General features: G+C 36.2%; 3 protein-coding genes and 1 long non-coding RNA gene across 5 annotated transcripts; 1 reads left to right on the plus strand and 3 right to left on the minus strand.

The window, feature by feature from the left end:
* Positions 1 to 432: 432 nt before the first annotated feature.
* On the minus strand, positions 433 to 3,116 carry LOC131008799 (cytochrome P450 78A5-like). Its single transcript, XM_057935846.1, has 2 exons — positions 2,060 to 3,116; positions 433 to 1,326 (listed from the first exon to the last, which is right to left on the minus strand). Exons 1-2 carry the CDS (start codon positions 3,017 to 3,019, stop codon positions 721 to 723), a joined length of 1,566 nt encoding a protein of 521 aa, XP_057791829.1. The 5' UTR covers positions 3,020 to 3,116; the 3' UTR covers positions 433 to 720.
* Positions 3,117 to 6,153: 3,037 nt separating this feature from the next.
* LOC131008800 (COBRA-like protein 1) lies at positions 6,154 to 9,054 on the plus strand. 2 transcript variants are annotated; one of them, XM_057935847.1, is made up of 6 exons: positions 6,154 to 6,395; positions 7,053 to 7,132; positions 7,373 to 7,829; positions 7,932 to 8,088; positions 8,182 to 8,456; positions 8,520 to 9,054. In XM_057935847.1, exons 1-6 carry the CDS (start codon positions 6,335 to 6,337, stop codon positions 8,822 to 8,824), a joined length of 1,335 nt encoding a protein of 444 aa, XP_057791830.1. In that variant the 5' UTR covers positions 6,154 to 6,334; the 3' UTR covers positions 8,825 to 9,054. The 2 variants fall into 2 exon arrangements, with proteins under 2 accessions (XP_057791830.1, XP_057791831.1); XM_057935848.1 differs by lacking the exon at positions 6,154 to 6,395 and adding an exon at positions 6,779 to 6,952.
* An 825-nt stretch (positions 9,055 to 9,879) lies between these two features.
* On the minus strand, positions 9,880 to 11,987 carry LOC131008801 (COBRA-like protein 4). The gene is made up of 6 exons (XM_057935849.1): positions 11,655 to 11,987; positions 11,503 to 11,582; positions 10,962 to 11,418; positions 10,732 to 10,879; positions 10,386 to 10,663; positions 9,880 to 10,302 (listed from the first exon to the last, which is right to left on the minus strand). Exons 1-6 carry the CDS (start codon positions 11,719 to 11,721, stop codon positions 10,025 to 10,027), a joined length of 1,308 nt encoding a protein of 435 aa, XP_057791832.1. The 5' UTR covers positions 11,722 to 11,987; the 3' UTR covers positions 9,880 to 10,024.
* Positions 11,988 to 14,814: 2,827 nt separating this feature from the next.
* LOC131008802 (uncharacterized) lies at positions 14,815 to 17,385 on the minus strand. The gene is made up of 2 exons (XR_009096354.1): positions 16,895 to 17,385; positions 14,815 to 15,297 (listed from the first exon to the last, which is right to left on the minus strand). It is a non-coding gene; the product is annotated as an uncharacterized LOC131008802 (long non-coding RNA).
* Positions 17,386 to 18,212: the final 827 nt, after the last annotated feature.

Consider the following 18,212-nt stretch of genomic DNA (forward strand, 5'->3'; position numbering starts at 1 on the left):
GAAAAAGAATGTAGTTGATCAAAGTCAACTTTTTTCCAATCTCCATATTTTGCCCCTTTTTCTCAAGATTTTGGCGGGGCAAATTTTTTTTTTTTAATAATTATACACATATATTAATATAATAAGTATACTAATTTTTTATTAGGGGGGCAATTGCCCCACCACCTCATAGTGAAAGAAATAAATCCATGCCAACATCCAAAAGTATACAAGACGATAAATTAGTATTTTGCGAGTGTCCAAAAGAAAATGAAAAATTAATGCTTCCTGATTCGGAAGGGTTCTTTGGTTTGCCCATAATTGAAATATTACTATTATCATCATTTGATCGCAGGTAAATTAATTAGTTTAATTTCACAATATATATATGACTAACTAAGCAACAAAGTATTATATACAGCAGCGATATGTTTGGCTAAACAAATCCCAATATTGAGGTAAGAATAATTCATAAATATAGCGAAAACCTAAAGAAGGGCACACAATATTTGAAGATTCGTACTATGATCATAACTATATAAACATACTAGCTAGCTCACACTTTAGGATATTAAAAGTCCAAACAAATTCCTAAAACAATAAACTACGTAATTATATATTTCTCCATCTAATTTTAATCTTTTTGAGCTGGCTTATATGAACAAACACGATCTCCTCCATATATATAGAACTCAAAAATCATGGCAAGAAATCGAATCTTTTAACCCTTGATTAATTCCTTCAAGAAATCCTAGGAAAAGCTTTGCAAACTAGTGGTTGCTTCATCTCCAACGACAATTTCAGGCATTCCGATAAATCCACTCCACGATCAGCACAAGCAGTCCACTTGAACTTATGAAGCAAGTGAGCTAGCCAGAGTTGGACCGTGGCGAGGCCCATTGACTTACCGGGGCACACCCGCCTCCCGGACCCGAATGGGGCCAACCTCAAATCGGACCCCATAATGGAGACATCCTCCTCCAGGAACCTCTCGGGCCTGAACCTCTCGGGCTCGGGCCACACCCCCTCGTCGTGGGTGATGGCCCACATGTTGACCATGGCGGTGGTGCCTGCGGGGACGAAGTGGGGGCCCACGTGGGTGTCGTGGATGGCGAGGCGGGCCCAGGAGAGGAGGGGGCCCGGGGGGTGCAACCTTAGGGTCTCCTTCACAATAGCTTGGATGTAAGGGAGGTTTGGGAGGTCGGAATCAGCCACCATTTTGTTGAGCCCAATTGCATTGTCAATCTCATTTTGTGCCTTGGCTTGGATTTCAGGATGAAGAATCATTCTTGCAAGAATCCATTCCAAAAGGATGGCCACAGTATCAGTCCCTCTAAAGATCATTTCCTGAGGAAATTAATAAAAAAAACATATATTCCATGTAAAGAATTAATTGGATATGATGAGAATTTTTTAGTGTTCTATTCAAAGAGAGAAAACAACATTTGAGTACACTAGAAATTAAATCAAGAGAGAAAACATAAATATCGATGTTGCCATCACTAGCTGGCATAAAACAGCCTAAAGTTATGCAGATTCACCATATCCAAAAAGATAAAAACATACAAGCATATATATATATGTATGTATTGTAGCATATAAAAAAAAATAGTGCAATACACACATAACCGAATCAGCCAAAACAAATCTTAATAAAAAGTGAAAAATTCTAACTTGTGTTACATCTTTTTTTTTCCCCTCCTGGTATAACAAACACATATCATACATGTGTAAAATGATATGTATTCGGTTATTAATTAATATATTAGTATGAGACGAAACATTATTCTAAAAAATAATAACGCCCTAAAATATTTCGATAGGTGGCATTCACGTGGTTAAAAAAGGTACTAGTTTACCACACACATCCATCATGAAACTGATAAAAAAAAAAAACCCATGAAAGTAGGCAAATGCAAGAAGCCGTTTAAATTAGGTAACGCATGCATTAATCATTCATGTCATGCATCATATAATTTCTTCGTACCCCCCAACAAAAATTAAAAAAAAAAAAAATCAAGACCCATGTCTACTCAAATATAGAAATAAAAAATAATTAAAAGAATAATTAATTACGTACCCAAAGAACTGCAATCATTTCCAAATCAGATAGTTTGCTCTCCTTCTCCAAATCAAGCAAAACATCAACAAAATCATGAGATTCATCACCTTCTTGATGAATCATGTTGGCCCTCTTAACCCTATGCTCCTCCACAATTTTTCCGACAAAAACATTAACCTTTTCCACCAATCGCATGCTTCGCTTTCTGATTCCCTGCCAAACAAACGGGCCCGGTAACGGAAAATGATCACTCCAATTCAACATCCCAAGCAACTCATACCCTTCCTTCACCAAGAACTCCAACTCCAAACCCTCTCCACTTTCTCCAAATTCATACCATTTCCCAAACACACTCATCATCACATTATTCAAAGACCCCAAATGCAACAAACTCCTAACCCTAACCACGCCCTCTCTCCCCATCTCCGCCGCGGCCCCGGCCGCCACCCGCCGCGCAATCCCCCTCCTCACCTCCCCGTGGCGGGCCAGCTGCCTCGGGCCGAAGAGGTGCACGGCGGAGATCCTCCTCAGGCTCCGCCAGTAGTCCCCGTAGGGCGCGAAGCCCATGGCCCGGTCGAACATCAGCATGCGGGCCGTCTCCTTCACGGGCCGGTCCGCGAAGGCGGAGCTGCTGAGGATCTCCCGGGCCGTGTCGCGGTCGCCCGAGACGACGAAGCGGGTGAAGCCGACGGAGAAGGCCATTAGGGGTTTGGATTTGAAGGCCTTGGAGAGGCGGGCGAGGGTTCTATGCGTGAGGGAGTGGTGGGTGAAGGAGAGGGCCAGGCCTACGATGGGAAGGCCCGAAGGCCCGGGAATGGATGCGGCGGCCCGGGAATGGGCCCGGTATAGGGCCCATGCAAGGCCCCCCGGCGTCAGCCAGAGCCCGAAGACTGCGATGAAGAGAAGCAAGCACACGCAGAGCTCGAAGGAGAGCACACTTGTTGATTGAACGAAGAGGAAATTGCATTCCGACGACATTTTTTTTTCCTTTGTTTTTTTTTTTTTTTTTTTTTGCAGAGGTGTAATGGTGGAGAGTGGGCAGTTATAATATGAGAGAGAGAGAGAGAGAGAGAGGAATGTAAAGAGGCAAGAGTGTGATACAACGGTATAAATAGAAGTTGCTTTGGTTTGAATCCTTTTTAGTTTCTTTCATGTTTTTTAATTTTTTAACCCAAAACATTGGTTAATTGGTTATAGAAAACATATTTCATGGTGAGATTTATCCGTTATCAACATGCATGCTTCACCTATAATAATGATTTACATTTATATATTATTGGAGTGGGTTTATGTATTTATCATATAATATAAGAATTATTTTTAGCCCTAAGATAATGGATTCATGATTTTGTAGAATAAACCATAATTCAGGGTTTGAATAATTGGTAGGTGACAAAAATTTATTATTTTGAAGTCATAATTTTTTACGAAAAGTTCACAAAAATTTATAAAAAAATTCAACATGAACGTTTTTTATACGATAAATATTGTGATTTTGTAATGACAAAATGTTTGTATCTAAAAATCCTTAATATATGACAAGATTTATCTCTATTTTTTTTAGGCGAGGAAGAAGATATAAATATTACTAGTATTACATTCATAATTTAAACGTGCTCCTATGATTTAGGTCATGCAAAATTGAAATGGATGAATTCTCCGCCCAAAACATGCATCTTCATATCATTCCTATTTCCCCGAGTTAGACGATTCATATGACGAAAGTATTTGAATTCAAGGCAATATTGTTGTACAAAAATGTGTTGTCTAAATTAGCTTATAAATTTCTAATAGTGAAGGTCACAATAATTCATCAAGGTTAAGGCCTAAGGGATAGTCATGAGCACTACATCATTGCTTTATTTTTTTTAAAGATGAAACACTTTTTTAAAAAAACGCATAGAAATATGTCTTTATATGCTTTCAATGTACTTGCTGTTGAATTAATGGAACCCGAACAAATATTTATTATACTAAGTGACTTCCTTCTAATCTTAAGTCCATTAAAATTCTACTTTGACATAAAAATAAATTGTACGGAATGCTAAAAATAAACTATACGTACAGAATTCTACTTAGTTCTAACATCATACAAATATTTTCGAACGCCATACTTTAATAAATTCAATTCCCTAACCGTAAATCCTGGATCCGCCATGTATACATGTACAAAGTTACTAAAGAGTCACAATTCTGCAGCAAGAAAAAAGAGAGTCACAATTCAGTGCATTGAGATGTACGATGTATATGTCTTAACGCAATTATAATTATAAATTAATAAATCTTAAATGAGATTAATATGAATGCATCGTATACTGAATGTACATTAAATTTTACCATTACTAAATTAGCATAACGAGCATTGTAGCTCAATAGTATTCCTCTCTTCTGTAAAAATGAGATGTAATTATGTAAAGGTACGAATCTCAATCCCTCTATCCTCCAACTTAAAAAGATTGAAGTGGGCATCAACATCAGCAGCCCAACACAAAATTGGGCTGATTAGCTTATATATTATTGGCCCATTAGATCGGGGTTGGGCTGGTCCGTTATGCCTAACTCAACACATTGGCTCATTGGTTTTAACCAAAAAAAAATATGAAATATTAAAGCTGATTTAGTGATTTGAGATCCCAAAACTAGCAGCCTGATAAAAAATGTGTAAATATAATATATATCAAAATAAAAAATTAAAAGAAAAAGTATATAGCAATATAAACAAATGTGAGTTATTTATCTGAAACATTGTGGAATCTCTATTAAAATCATTTCAAGAATAAATATTGAAAATCTTGGTAAAATATCAAACATTTTGCATATAGATATATATATAGATTCAATTTGTAACCTTGGAGTACAAAATAATTTTTAAATAGGAAATATTTCACTAACATTTGTTTTCTTTTTAAGTTCGTGGGAATGGAGGAATTAAGATTTAATCTATAATCTGTGTCACATTTGCAAAGAATATGTATGCAACTAAACTATAAGGCTTGTTTCCCTGCTAGTTACTTTACCTAAAAACAAAGTTAAGTTTATCTAAAAAAAGTCACTTTAGAAATTGAGGTTATAAATAAAGGAACTAAAATCTAGTAAAAAGAAAAAGAAAAAAAGAGGAAATATAAACACCAAATTCAAATCTTTATTTCTGAACCATTGGGGAAGGAGTTGTGTAAAAAGCATACGCAATGTTTATAGAAATTTAGCGATTATTGGCTACGAATCTTCATACTGTGCAAGCTGGACTGCAACATCTATTCAAATTTCCCCAAAATAACCAACAAAAGGGGGACTTGTATTTATTTCATTTAGTGGTGTCAAAGGGCATATTCGTCAATTTTCGAGTAAAGAGTTTTCGAAAAACAGCTGTCAATTGATAAGTAAGGGATTTTCTTGATTGCTTCCTCTAAATTCACGATTTTCTCTTCAACTTCTTCGTATGAAGCCAATTTCATAGCAAGAAGGATGTCTTCAGTCGCTTGAAATTAAATTAGTTTACAATTCGCTTAAGATTATTTTGTTATAAGATTAGGATAGACCACGATTCATAAAGTATAATTAATAATACGTGATATTATCTCGAGTTAAGTATGGAAACGAGTCCACTAAAAGAATGGTGTATCTTTAGTAAATATTATCTAAGCCATCAAACAAACAATATATCATTAAATTAAATCTTATTTAATTCATCAAATCAAATATTTCACAATAACTTACAAAAAAAAAAACCAAAAAATTAGAGATAGATACCGTTACCATTCTTTGGAGAAATAACTTTTGCGATTTAAAGTATGAAATTTAAATTTCATCAACACCATAAATTATAGTATGAGGTAAGTAACATTTTATGCGATTGAAAGTATAAAATTTAAATTTCAGCAACACCTACAAACTATAGCTTGTTATATTAGGTAAGTTTTTATAAGACGAATTAAATATTTTTTTCATATGTAGTTTGCATATGATTTATAGTATTATTTTTATGTGCAGTTTTCATAGAATTATTGAAAATAAATTTCTACCATTAAAGGAAAGAAAAAGAGACAGATAGGTGGCGATTGGTAGAATCAGTAAATTCTTGAAGATAAATACACAGAGTTATTACAGTCTCCTCCTAGTCATCAAAGGAAGAGAGAGAGAGGATCTGCTGCCCAATCCCATTTGTTTACACAGTTTCGCCACCCCAGAAAATAATAACCTTCAGATTACAAACTCCCTCTCTCGACTCTTCTTCTGCTACTAACTCTGTTTTCATAAAAACTTCTCTTCTCCCATTATACATAAATCAGGAACATGAAATCGGTGTTCATTTTCTCAGTGCTTTTGCTTTGCTGCCTCTGCTTTACCTCCATTGGTGCGTGATCACTTCTTTCCTTGCTCCCATTTTTCGTTTGTTTTTTGTCTTCATAGTCTTTCCTTGATTTTGCTTATTGGCTGAGTATTATTGAGATGTTGTTTATTTTTTCTTACATGATGATTTGTTTCGACGTTCAAAGTTTTGATCTTTCTGTAGTTTTTCTTTTGGAAATCTTGCTCTCTCTTTTTTGTCAGTAGTGAATGGATAAAACGATAGTAGAGAAAAAAATGAGTTAATTTCATGTTGATATGTCAGAGGAGAATTGTTGTGAATTGTGATGATAAAAGTTGTTATTCTAGTATTTGTTTTGTCTTCAATGTGATGAAGGACTTAAGCTAAATTTGGATTTATGGTGCTATAAAATCCAGTATCTGAAATCAGTATAAACGTGCAATTAAATGCCCCTTTCTTATTAACTAAATCATGCTGCATTGTTGATTTTTAAAGAATTGATTTCACTCTTAAATTTATCAGCCCCCAAAGGAATTTCACATTTAATTATGAGTAAAAGAGCAAAGATGAGAGATGAGTCTACAAAGTTTTTTTTGGCTTAGGTGATTGCTTGAGTTTGAGTTTACATACTCTTTCAAATCATCACTGTATATTTGATGTTTGTATTTTAGATTCTCATAGTCTAAAACCTGGTTTCTGCAGATGCTTACGACGCCCTCGATCCTAATGGGAACATAACTATCAAATGGGATGTTATACAGTGGACTGCTGATGGATATGTTGTAAGTGTATACACCAACTACATTCATAATATTTCTCCTAAGATTTATTCTCTAGAATGATGAACAATTCTTGGATGATCTATTTCATTATATGAAGATAAGGGCCTTTCACAATATCCCCCTTTATGCATTCGAATTGATCTTTGCAGAATTATAGAGATTGATATACATTACATGTATGCCATAGATAAAACATGCAATGAGTTGAACTGAAACTCCTTATCTTGTAAAATGTGGCAGACTGTGGTTACAATCTATAACTTTCAGAAATATCGACACATTGAGGTACCTGGGTGGAAGTTGGGTTGGACATGGGCTAAAAAGGAAGTGATTTGGTTCATGAGTGGAGGCCAAGCTACAGAGCAAGGCGATTGTTCAAGATTCCGAGGACTCATTCCACATAACTGCCAAAGGACTCCAACCATCGTTGATCTCTTGCCCGGTACCCCTTATAACCTACAGACTGCAAATTGCTGCAGAGGTGGAGTTATAAGCTCTTGGGTCCAAGATCCAGCAAACTCAGCCAGCTCGTTCCAGTTAAGCGTTGGTCAAGCTGGCACGAGCAACAAGACCGTGAGGCTGCCTAAGAATTTCACCCTCCAAGCACCGGGGCCAGGGTACACCTGTGGACCGGCTAAACTAGTGAAGCCAACCAAATTCTTGACTCCGGATAAAAGGAGAACTACTCAAGCTCTAAGTAAGTAGAAAAAATGATTTTTTTTTACTATTTTATATGCATATGAGCATTAGTTTCAAGTGGTATGGATTTTTCATGTCTCTATGCATCACTTGTTTGTAGTGACATGGAATGTTACTTGCACGTATTCGCAATTTCTGGCTCAAAAGACACCGACTTGTTGTGTTTCACTCTCCTCGTTTTACAATGGATCGATTGTGGACTGTCCAACTTGTTCTTGTGGCTGTCGGAGTCTAGCTCAACCAAGCAACTGTGTGGAGTAAGGACTCAACTCTGTATATGTATCTCTTTGTGTTGTTTGTTGTTATTATCCCTTTGGTTTTGAACATATTCTTGTGATTTTGCATTGCAGCCCGAATTCTCCACACATAGCTTCAGCCGTTTCAAGATCAGACACGAGCAATCTAACTCGCCTGCAGTGCACCAACCACATGTGCCCCGTCCGAGTCCACTGGCATGTCAAGCTCAACTACAAAGATTACTGGCGTGTGAAGATCACAATCACCAATTTCAACTACGCAAGGAACTACACGCAGTGGAATCTCGTCGTTCAGCATCCAAACTTGAGCAATCTCACTCAGATATTCAGCTTCAACTACGAGCCGTTGACACCATATGGCTCCATAAGTAAGTGCACTTCCCTTACAAATGTTAAAACTCTAGAAAGTCTCTTAACTGAATATGGAACAGATGACACTGGTATGTTGTGGGGAGTTGAGTTCTACAACGACTTGCTCATGCAAAACGGGCATTCAGGGAATGTGCAGTCGGAGCTGCTGTTTAGGAAGGACAAGACGAGCTTCACCTTCGACAAGGGATGGGCTTTCCCTCGGAGGGTGTACTACAATGGTGACAACTGTGTCATGCCGCCGCCAGATGCTTACCCGTTTCTCCCTAACGAGGGTGCTCGTGCACCTATCGCCACGCCTCGTGTGATAGCAGCTGCTCTGGTGGTGTCTTTGGTGAGTTTGTTTGCACATCCTTGGTTAGCTTGAGTTGAGGAAATCTATGATTGATTGTTGGTGATGGAATTCTTCATTCTTTCTATATAGTGAACCCAATAGGATGCATTTTTTACTGTTTTGTTTTGTTTTCATGCTGATTGTATTTGTATGCCAACACAAGAAAGGCAGGAGCGGATCCAGAAATTGAGGTTAGGGGGGTTGAATTTATTGATGTGCGACGTATGAAGATATTTACACGGGGGTTCCGCCCCCGAAGCAAATTTTTTTGAGCATTCCGTACAGTTCATTTTCATGCATTTTTTTAACAGTCACTTAATATAATAGATAATTGTTTGAAATTCAATTAATTCAACATCAAGTAAATTGAAAGCATACAAAAACATATTTTTATGCATTCTTTTAAAAAAATATTATATTTTTTCTTCTATTTCTTATTTATATACATATATATAGATATATAAAATATACATCTATATTAAAAAAAAAAATGGGAGGGGGCTTCAGCTCCCCTAGCCCCCTGAATCCGCCAGTGAAGAAAGGGCAATATCGCAGCTGAATCGTCTTTTAATATACTTTTTTTTTACAAACTAAAACAAAAAAAAAACTTGGAATCATGTTTAGATCGAATTAGAGTTGCCATCAAACAAAGAAACCAACTCTATCCAATCAAATCCAAAGGGATTCATCACTAAAAGTATGATTACATTTGAGCATTCAATTATTAGTAGTAGTAAATTAGAGCTGAATCCCACGAGCAGTTTCAATCATCCGCTCCGCAATCATCTTGGCCACGAACACAGTGTTCCAAATTAGGGCTCATAAATTTCTCAAAAATACTAGTAGTATTTTTTTCTCGTTAAAATAAAATCCTAAACAATAATAATAATTCGATTTTTTTTTCAAAGATTATTTGGGGGATTTTAATTTTTTGGGTTCGGTTCGATTTTGATTAAAATGTTTTGGATAATGTGGTTCAGCTATTTCCAACAATTTACTTCGATCTGGCTTTCTTTCTTTTTAACTTAAAAGAATACAAATTTAATATGATCCGATTTCAGCAAAATCAAGCTAAACCCGACCACGACTAAATTTATAAGTGCAAATCTATTCGATAAAAATATTATGTCCAACCAAACAGTGTTTAATATTCGGCAATCATGAGAAAGCAAACAAAAAAAACTTTAAAAAACAACCTAAAAGATTTTACACAAACACTAGAGTTTCCAAAATTTACAGCAATACTATTGCCCCAGTAATGAACAAAAGCATGAAAGGTGCTGTGAAAATTTTGTGAGCAGAGTTTGGTAAAAAGGGGTAAGCATGAGGAGGCGGGAGCTGGCATTCATCTCCATTGAAGTAAATCTTCCTGGGAAATGCCCATCCCTGCTTCAGAGTAAACGTATCCTTATCCTTCTTCAACAGAATCTCAGTCTGCACATTCCCAAACTCCCCTGCCTCCATCAGCAGGTCGTTGTAGAACTTCATGCCGTAGAACATGGCCGTGTCGTCTGCGCAAACAATCAATCAATCAAATAAGAAGAGAAGAGTGATGAATGTGGAAGACTAGCTAGTTAGGTTATATATAGCTCACTGATGCTCTGGTATGGGACAAGGGATTTATAGTCGAAGCTGAAGACTTGGGTGACATTGTTGAGGTTGGGGTGCTGTGCCACCAGCGTCCACTGCGTGAAGTTCATCCTGTAGTTGAAGTTGGTTATGGCGATCTTCACGCGCCAGTAGTCTCTGTAGTTCACCTTCACGTGCCAGTGGACTCGAATCGGGCACATGTGCTGCGTGCACTGCAGCAGTGGACTGTTATCCTTCTTGGGTGTGTTGATCCCCACCATCTTCAGCTTGTTTGAATCAGGCCTGCATTTTCATGGTTTAGTCTCCATGGGAGGGGATCAGGGGAAGGAGGTTGATTAATTATGTCTCACTTGATGCACTCCTTCTTGTTGTGGCAGCCGCAGGCGCATTTCGAGCAGGGAGTGATAGTCTCGTTGTAGAAGGACGACAACGAGACGCAGCAGCTCGGGTGCCTCGACACCAGGAGCTGCGAGTAAGTACACGTCACGTTCCACGTCACTGCAAAAAAGTAAAATCCATTATTTTAGTTAGTATACGTGCTCAGATCAACCACAATCACCCGATCTTGATTAGTGCTTACTGAGAGCTTGAGTTTTCCTCCTCCGATCCGGAGTTAGGTAGACGGTGGAGGGCACGATCTTGGCGGGGCCGCAAGTGTAGCCGGGGCCCGGGCCGAGGAGGGTGAAGTTGGTGGGGAGCTTGACGGTCTTGTTGGTGGTCCCGGAGAGGCCCACGCTGACCTGGAAGGCGGAGACCGCGGAGGCGGGGTCCTGGCCCCACGAGGCCACGACCCCGCCTTTGCAGCAGTTGGCAATCTGTTGGTTGTAGGGAACACCGGGGAGCAAATCAACAACCGTAGGGTTCCTCTTGCAACAATGAGGCACATTTCCTTTGAATTTGGAGCAATCGCCTTGCTCCGTGGTTTGGGCACCCACCATGGACCATATCACCTCCTTCTTCGCCCAACCCCACGTCAGCGTCCACCCGGGGCTCATCATGTGTCGATACATTTGGAAGTTGAACATCGTCACTAATGCCTATTCCACGTCCCAATTTTTGTCACGCGCCATGTAAACGAAATCAAAATGTGTTGATTAGGGTTAGGAACGTATTGTGCTCACCACGTATCCATCGGCAGTCCAAGATATGACGTCCCATTTGATTGTTACGTTCCCAAATGGATCCAACGGGTCGTACGACGCTACAAACAACGACGAATTAAACAACAAAGATTGATACATAAGAAAGATCATCAAGAAAGAGTAGACATTACCAGCATGAGAAAAGATCATGGATAGCAAGATAGCCCATAAGGTGAACTTCAATATTTTCTGATTCATTACGATTTTTTTTTATATATTTTTTTGCTATTACAAGTAGTTCTAAGTAGTGCAGATTGGGTGATTATATGAAGATTGGGAGTTATGTTGTTGTGTGCGATGATGAATTGGTATGCCCAATGATTTCATCTCACACCTAATAGTTGTTGGAATTTCATTTGATTATTAGTTTGATATATAATTGGCTGTGGAAAATAGGCGGGAGAGATGAGACACTTGAACTTAAAAACACTTTCAGTCACGTCTTAGTGGTGCTACATCTTCTTATCATACGTATTCTTTTAAAATTTGGAATTAAAGTCATCAGATACAAAAGATTGCTTCATTTATTTTTCTACCTAATTTGAGCGATCATCATAACCCCTTTTACGATTATGGCACTCCCATTATGATAAGTATACATGTTAATTTATAAGTTGTGTGACGATATGTCTTACATTGCGAACTTGTAACTAAGTTATCATCACTACTATTTTGAGAATTTGACATGTTTTGCTGAAAAAGGATAAAATATGATTCCCATCTTCAAGATTTTAAAGGCTAAGAATAAGGTGAAAAAAAAGGGCAAATGCTACGAGTCACTTACAGACTTATAGTGCCGTTTTCAATTGAAAATGGGCCCAGAGCGAAACGATAAAAATGAGCCCCTATCCACCATCATAAAAACATAAGATGACACTTTTTTAAGTCACATTATAACATTTCGATAAAAATAAAAATATTAGTAATTATAAAAAATGACTTCTTCTTGCCTTTTGTACTTGCAAAGTCAATTAATAATACTCCCTCCGTCCATGATAAGTCATCTATAATACTTGCAAAGATATTTTGATTGTAAATTTTTACTTACCATGTTTACAACAAATAAAATATCATACCAAGTAAAAATTCAAAAATTTCAATTGATGCAGCTAAACTTTCAGCTTCACTTTTCGACTTTGCATCAACACAAATATCACATAATTTTAATAAAGCATCTTTCAATTCAACAATCTGAAATCTAATTGCTCGAACACTTTTAATACGACTTTCTCAATGTGTATTTGACAAATATTTTTACTATATACTAACCACTTTCGATCTTGCACCTCATCACCATAGCTTAATTTTCTAGTATAGTGAGCATAAAAAAACTGCCTACAGATGTTGTCTAAAGAAAATACAAGATTTATTTCTATAATAGACCATTTTCCAACTAAAATACCGCTTTCATTATTATCAATATTATCCCTATTTCTCGGATTATATATATCACATGAAGGAATAAAATGTTCATCATTGACTCTATGTTCGTCATTTGGCATATTAAGAAGGTGATCATCCACGCTCAGAGTTATCTCTATTCTCATTGATATCCTCAACTTCAGCAAACAACAAAAAGAATTAAAGATTTTCGTGCAATCATGCTATTATCTAAAAATATTTAGGGATGTAATTTAATTAGGCTCCAAAATTCTTTTGAGGTGTAATTTTTTGGGCCCCATTTTTTTTAATATTAGTGGTATACATAAAAAAACAAAAAAGTTGGCTTGTAATAATAATAATAATATACTCCATCCGTCCCACAAATCTTGACACGTTTTCCTTTTTGGGCCGTCCCATGAATTTTGACACGTTTCCATTTTGGGTAATAATTATTACCTTCTATCTCATACTTTATCACATTTATAATTACATTCTCTCTCCTATTTTATCACCTTTATTACATTCTCTCTCATACTTTATCACTTTTATACTTTATTAATTACACATTTAAAATACTAATCTACAACTCCTTAATTCCCGTGCCGAAACCAAACGTGTCAAGATTTATGGGACGGAGGGAGTATATAAAAGGATATAAAGTTTTTTAGGCCCCCAAAAATGATGGGCCCTGTGCGATCACTCATGCTCGTCCGCCCTCGAAGACGGCCCTGGTCATTTAAAGTGGTTCGTATATATGTTTGCGTGAGTCAAAAAAATATGTAAAGATTTTTAATAAATACAAGTAATAGTTTAGAGTGCTACTTTTAGTCTGCAACAATCGACAATTATTGCGAAAGAAGACTCCCTCTTTCGGATAGTCTTTCAATTCAAAACGAATATAATTATGTAGATTAGTTTCAAAGCTAAAATGATTAAGGGATAAAATCGCACCACATTTGATTGTAACTCTTACCACGCTTTATAAGTTATTATAGGATTAAGAGCCGCACTCCTCTGTGCTTCCCAAAACTCAAGTTCGATCCGGATCGAATATGAACTTGGGTTGAATTCGGATCGAATTCGGGCTGACCTGACCCACGCGCAAAGCTAGTGAAGCTGAGGTCGTCTGTAATTAATTGTTAAATAATAACGTGCTAACTTTGATTCCGATTGTAATTTCAATTCAATTTTAAAATGTTTCTATGATGCTACGATTTTTCGATATATATCAAATTAGACACTTCAATTTTTTCAAGACTCAAAATCATAGCATAACATATTTATTAAAGAATTTGTCTCCAAAAATATTATTATGGGACACATAGATTTTTGTGGTGTATGTATTCTTCAATGTTAAGCGGGCAGAAAAAAAAATCGAAAACTTCTGCATGCTACTAGTTGAAAACATTTCAAAATTGATAATAAACTTGGAAATTAAATCAAGGTTAGAGCGTCAACAACGTGACTTGCGGAGTGGGCGCAAGCCCAACTCGCGCGATCCGCTATCGGAAGGATCATCGGCTCAAGTTGAGGCATGCACATGCGCACTGGGCCTGGAAGAGGAAAGAGAAAGTCGCATGGTTGCACCGCCGGAGGATGGGGCGAGCTAGGCCTGAAGGCATGGGCGGAGCCACACTATGAGGTGGTGGGGCAATTGCCCCCCTCAAAAAAAAATTAGTATACTTATTATATTAATATATGTGTATAATTATTAAAAAAAAAAAAAGAGTTTGCCCCACCAAAATTTTGAGAAAAAGGGGCAAAATATGGAGATTGGAAAAAAGTTGACTTTGATAAACTACATTTTTTTTTCTTTTGTCTAACGTGGAGATCGGAAAGAAGATAAAAAAGTTAAATTTGTACCAATTAGGAAGTCTTGCAATGGAGATGATGAAGACAAAAAGAGATATTGTGTATTTATTGATGTATAATCTTATTAAATTTGCACTTGTTTTACATGTGACAAGCAACTGTGAAAATAGTTTTTTCTGTCATGAAGATTGTCAAAAGTCAACTTCAAAATCAAATGGGTGATCGTTTGATGAATGATTGTTTAGTTACTTATATTGAGAAAAAAAAATTAAAACAGTTGATATTACGTCACTTTCAAAATATGAGTGGTTGTAGGGAATTATTGTAAAAATATTTTATTAAATAATTTTTATAGAAATTATTTTAAATTTTCTTTATTATATTTTGCCCCCCTTGTCTTTAGGGGCCTAGCTTCGCCCCTGCCTGAAGGTGGGACTCAACATCCTCCGGCGAGCTAGGCCTGAAGGTGGGACTCAACAGCTGTGGAGTCTGGTGCCTCGGGGGGCCCAGGGAGCCCACCGTCAAGCCAACGGCTGTGGATGCTCTTAGTGCATTATTTAGCAATCACTCTCTTTTGCTCTATCCTCGAGTCCTCGGAGAATTTAGACGAATATGAGATGATTTCTCAAAGCTTAGGAGTAACTTCCTTGCATGTATTTTTTATTTATAGACTATGAATATGCTGGTTGTCCTTCGTAGGTTTCTTAGTTGATCCCAAAATATAGTGCGTAAAATTTTATCAAAAAGCGGATGAAGGGTGCAACTCAATAATGAACCACACAGTTCAAAAAATTACAAGCCTAACATAATCATAATATAATAAGACAATGAAATAAATTACAAATTCATTTTTTTGAACTAAAGCAAGAAAACTGCATACGCCATTTAACATCTCACACAATGACACAATCACGAGGTTCATATTTTCATTTCCAAAGAAGCTCTCACCTTCTTTAAAAGTCTAATTGAATAAACAAAAATAATTTTCAAATAAAAAGCTCTGATGCCATTTTATTAATTTCCGTGGCCACCGACATTCGGATAAGGTGGTAGGGAAAATTGCAGCGTGTCAGATTACGCACGAGAGCCTCGTGGCCTTTTTTACCATTTCGCAACGTGAATTAACAAGCGAAACAACTGTGAATAAATACTTATCCATAGCCCTTTTGAAATGTAATTAGCTAATTTTGGACAAAGTGACTCATTGAATTGGAGAGTGGGTTTTTTTTTTTTTTTAATGAAAGAAGGTATAGACTACATATATAAACAAAAGTTGCTAATTTAAATATTAAGAGACAAGAAAAATTAAGGAAAAATACATGGATTGATTTATTTAAACCCCATTAAATCATGTTCATTTAATTTTAGAATTTCTAGTTTCGAAAATCGTTGTTGATGAGCCTAGAGTTTCATATTTTGGAGGAATACCCCGGTTAATTTGAATTCTTTACGTGTGATAGTGATACTGATAATAAATGTGGATCGCCCAATTTGAGCTTCATGATTCCAGCTCAAACGATAAAAACAAAATTCATTTCTCTCTACAACGTACGAGATCTCAAATGCTAGGTTTAGCTCACGACAAGAATAAAATAAAAATAAATAAATCAGTTAAACGATAAATCTGTGAGGATCAAAAATTAAATTAAAGAAGATCGGCATCATCATACATTTTGTTTCACATATTGAGGAACATGTTCCACATATTGTTTTTTTTTTTTGCTTCCACATACTGTTTTGAAGTTACACATTTTATTGCGCATATAAAATTTTGGGGCCGAAAAGCCAAAAAAGTAAGGAAGGGTTAGGTCTTTTTAAGTTTGTTTAATGATAATAATGATTAGTGAGTGCTTTTGATCCGGATCAAATCGGTCCATTTAGCAGTACTCTTAGTTCAAAAATAAAATCAATATAAACTCAATTAAGTGCAAAGTGAATAACTAAATATACAATTAACAAGTCATGAAAAAAGTACTCGAAAATACAATAATTATTAATTGGATATGTTGTTTTAGAGAGAGAAAGTACAGACTCGCTGTTGTATTTGTATATACTCTACCATTTTTCTTAAAGATGAATTACTCACAAAACATAGAATTTCCCGAGAAAATAAAATAGAAAGACATTAAATTCTGAATTAGCTAAAGTAAATGTTAATCACATAAAGGAACTATACCTTACATGTAAAATAAGCGAAGAAGAAAACAGATAGACGAAATGAGGGGAAATCCCAAAATCCATAGGAATGGGTGGAGTTGGAAATCAAAAGAAGAGAGCAATGGCAAAAGCAATTTCGATTTCCAATCCACCGATCCCCACAGATGTTGGCCCGAAATCGACCCCCATTTCACCTCTCGGCCCGCACTACATCTATCTGCGTTTTAGAGAGAGAGAGAAAGAGAGATGGAGACACTGAGGAATGATACATGTGTATATAAAGAGATGGGGACGAGTGGATAAGGATTAGGCGTTGATTTGTTGGTTGCTTTCTACAACAATAAATTCCTTTTCCTTATCATAATATATGGAGTAGTTTTTTGGTTAATATCAATGCTGTTGTTATTACCTAACTAGAAATTTGAATTCTGGTCCTTTTTTTTGTATAGTAGTACTATTTTATTTTGTTATTGTTCTATTTTACTATTCATCAAGTGGTTTTTATTATTTATGTGGCTTGATTTTTTAAGATGAATAAACGGTCTTTGTCTTATCTTTGGACGTGCTATAGATACGACCAATAATGTATTAGCTAAATTGTAGGAGTATGTCTTTATATGATCTCAAATTTATGGTATTTTATTGAGGAAAAGTATGGATGTACAAAAAAGAGCATATATCCCATATATTTTAGATGTTGTAGCTTCATAGTAATTTCGAGCATGTCGTGTTAGAATATATGAATTTAAAATTTCAAATTATTGCTTAAGATTTGACTTCGAACTCAACCACACCCCTCATTTTATGACACATAAATAAAGCAAAGACTTTGCTCAAAAAAAATAAATAAAGCAAAGACTAGTCTAATTTATTTATTTTTCATACCAATTCCACTCTGTCGCCACCACACACCAACTTCATTATTGAACCACCCATGAGCGGCTAGTTCAAAAATTAAAAATGGTGTTCATGGTTGAATTATACACCAAAAAATAAAACAAAAAATTCTTATGGGAAACCTTTGGATGAAAGGAAAATTTGTTAACTTTTATACATTTAAACAGAGATATTACAAAATAAATGGAATTGTTGAACTTTAAAAGAAAGATGTGCGGCGCCATCGTGATTAGTAAGTCAAGAATTTGAAGATAATTTATCACTGATACATAGGTCATACCCTATGTATAAATAAAATTTAATACACAGTTAATTTGATTTGGTGAATGAGATAGATAAGATTGAAGATATGATTAAATAATACATTTAATTTTATGGTGATTAATAACTCAAGTGATAAAGATGAGACACTCTAACACTCCTTTATGAGAGGTCTTGAT

This window comes from Salvia miltiorrhiza, chromosome 2 (assembly GCF_028751815.1).
Source record: "Salvia miltiorrhiza cultivar Shanhuang (shh) chromosome 2, IMPLAD_Smil_shh, whole genome shotgun sequence".
NCBI lineage: Eukaryota > Viridiplantae > Streptophyta > Magnoliopsida > Lamiales > Lamiaceae > Salvia > Salvia miltiorrhiza.

Coding starts and splice junctions, on each gene's coding strand:
- LOC131008800 (XM_057935847.1), top strand. CDS start 6,335: ATGAAATCGGTGTTCATTTTCTCAGTGCTTTTGCTTTGCTGCCTCTGC. Junction 7,830..7,931: donor GAGAACTACTCAAGCTCTAA/GTAAGTAGAAAA, acceptor ACTTGTTTGTAG/TGACATGGAATGTTACTTGC. Junction 8,457..8,519: donor GACACCATATGGCTCCATAA/GTAAGTGCACTT, acceptor AATATGGAACAG/ATGACACTGGTATGTTGTGG.
- LOC131008801 (XM_057935849.1), bottom strand. CDS start 11,721: ATGAATCAGAAAATATTGAAGTTCACCTTATGGGCTATCTTGCTATCC. Junction 10,880..10,961: donor GAGGAAAACTCAAGCTCTCA/GTAAGCACTAAT, acceptor ACTTTTTTGCAG/TGACGTGGAACGTGACGTGT. Junction 10,664..10,731: donor AACAAGAAGGAGTGCATCAA/GTGAGACATAAT, acceptor ATGAAAATGCAG/GCCTGATTCAAACAAGCTGA.
- LOC131008799 (XM_057935846.1), bottom strand. CDS start 3,019: ATGTCGTCGGAATGCAATTTCCTCTTCGTTCAATCAACAAGTGTGCTC. Junction 1,327..2,059: donor AAATGATTGCAGTTCTTTGG/GTACGTAATTAA, acceptor TAATTTCCTCAG/GAAATGATCTTTAGAGGGAC.